A 2,500-nucleotide genomic window follows, 5' to 3' on the forward strand; every position below is an offset into this window, starting at 1 on the left:
TAGGCCACAGCACCAAATCACTCTACACTGGACTATAAACTCACCCGTAGGCCACCGCACCAAATCACTCTACAGTCATTGACAAAAGTGTTGTCACCCCATGCTAAAGTTTACTAAAAAGAGGAATATAAAATCATCTTTTGGAAATTGATTTTAATGGCTTATGTAATAAAATGAGGAAAAATCCAACCTTTAAGGACACTGTGGGGGCATGGTAGGGGCAGGCAGTTTTTTATTTTTAAAGGCTACTTGTTCAGTTTCGTTCAGTTAGCCTATTAGCCTGTTTGATGCTCATTGAACTCAATGCAAATCAAACAAGCTAATAGGCTAACTGAACAAAACTGAACAAAACACCATGCCTATCTCTAGGTATGGTGAAGGGTGTGTGATGATGTGGGTCAATTTTAGTTCTAAAGACCAAGGGAACTTTATCAGGATGCATAGTATCCTGGATCCATGAAATAAGTAGCCTTTAAAAATAAAAAACTGCCTGCCCCTATGTTAACCCTATGTGTTAAATTCCCATAGGGTTACATAGGGGTGACAAGACTTTTGACCCCAGTATTTTGGGAAGAACATTTATTTATTTATGATACATTATTCATTCACATAGAAAATTGGTTGGATTTTTCCTCATTTTATTACATAAGCCATTAAAATCAATTTCCAAAAGATGATTTTATATTCCTCTTTTAGTAAACTTTAGCATGGGGTGACAACACTTTTGTCAATGACTGTACACTGGACTATAAACTCACCCGTAGGCCACCGCACCAAATCACTCTACACTGGACTTCTCTTGTGGATGATCTTCAATCAGTATGGTCGTTAATATTCCAGAATTATGCCCCTGTGCTGTTGCTAATGTGTTTTGAATAATATTTCAACAGCAATAGAACACTAAACAGAAAAGCTGTCAACCACCAAATGTGTTCTATAAACGTTCACAAATGAAGGATTTGCACAAACTTTGAACTAGACGCAGAAGTCATTGCACCGCACAGAGGTCAATGCACCGCACAGAGGTCATTGCACAGTACAGAGGTCATTGCACAGTACAGAGGTCATTGTAGAGTACAGAGGTCATTGCACAGTACAGAGGTCATTACAGAGTACAGAGGTCATTGTAGAGTACAGAGGTCATTGCACAGTACAGAGGTCATTGCACAGTACAGAGGTCATTACAGAGTACAGAGGTCATTGCACAGTACAGAGGTCATTACAGAGTACAGAGGTCATTGTAGAGTACAGAGGTCATTGCACAGTACAGAGGTCATTGTAGAGTACAGAGGTCATTGTAGAGTACAGAGGTCATTGCAGAGTACAGAGGTCATTGGACAGTACAGAGGTCATTGCACATCAACACAGCCAACTTGTTTAGATCACTCCAGCATTCCTCAACTAGTGTGTGGAGGAGACGTGAAGGTGTGCTGTGGGTGTGTGAGGAGCAGAGGGCACTCTTGTCCAGACTCATGGATCAGACTACAGGGCTCCTTTCAGAGCCAAGAATGACACAGCGTCTTTATTAAACATGGTTTTAGCTACTCAGAGATTTACACACTTATTTATCTTCCCAAGTCCATAATTGTCAGATTCCATGATGTGGAGATTCGTCTTAGAACGATTTGTGCATTTGTATATGTGTGTGTCAAAATGCCTTGACTCTCTGTGTGTGTGTGTGTGTGTGTGTGTGTGTGTGTGTGTGTGTGTGTGTGTGTGTGTGTCCACAGGGGGAGTGTGATGGCCAGCTGTACTCTCCCGTGTGCAGTAACCAGGTGGAGGCCGAGGTCATCGTCCACTCTGAGCTGTCTGACCCCCCCAGCAACAGCGACGGTGGGGCTTCCTCATCGCCAGCCTCCGCTGGGTCCCAAAGCCCCCCCGCTTCACTGCCACCTCCACCGCCGTCCCCCGTCGACGCCCCCCACCCGCACCCACGCTCGCTCCACCCCACCCCAAACCACGCCCCGCCGCTGCTGTCCAATCACAACGGCCCGTTGACCTCCGCACCGTCACCACCAGCCGCAGTGACGGCCGTCGGACTGGTCCAACTGTCGGCGCCCGCAGGGGTGCTGGTTCCCCTCACCAACGGGTTCCACTCACCCAAACCCCCCCGGGGGTCTTCCACCACCACCAATACCCCCCCTGCCGGCCCCGTCGAGCCCCTCAGCCTGGAGGGGGGCGACTCCAGACTCTGCGTCCACCCAGTCTCGGGGAAGAGCCTGGGAGGGGCCACGGAGCTCCCCCCCCCTTCGTCCTCGCCCTCCCTGCCCCCCGTCAGGGGCCTGGCCAGTGTGAGCCTGGTGCACTCTACCTCAGGGGAGCACTCCTCCCTGTGCCCCTGAAACAGGGCACCCTGCCTGGGCACCCGCCCAGCCCAGACCCCCCTGCCCTCCTGGGGGACAGCCTACAGACAGCACTTAGCGGCTGAAGACATGTGACGAGTGTGAGTGTCTCTGAAGTGAGGTGGGGGGGGGGGGGAGCGAGGGGGGGAGTGAGGGGG

The 2,500-nt window shown here is 49.7% G+C and overlaps 1 protein-coding gene across 1 annotated transcript in view; it reads left to right on the top strand.

The window, feature by feature from the left end:
- Window positions 1-2,342, top strand: part of igdcc4 (immunoglobulin superfamily, DCC subclass, member 4) — a 74,479-nt gene extending 72,137 nt beyond the window's left edge. Inside the window, exon 20 of the mRNA XM_062525443.1 lies at window positions 1,731-2,342. Within this exon, the coding sequence (XP_062381427.1) occupies window positions 1,731-2,342 (612 nt within the window). The remainder of the gene's footprint in view (window positions 1-1,730) is intronic.
- The last annotated feature ends 158 nt before the right edge of the window (window positions 2,343-2,500 follow it).

Source organism: Sardina pilchardus, chromosome 21 (assembly GCF_963854185.1).
Source record: "Sardina pilchardus chromosome 21, fSarPil1.1, whole genome shotgun sequence".
Lineage (NCBI taxonomy): Eukaryota > Metazoa > Chordata > Actinopteri > Clupeiformes > Clupeidae > Sardina > Sardina pilchardus.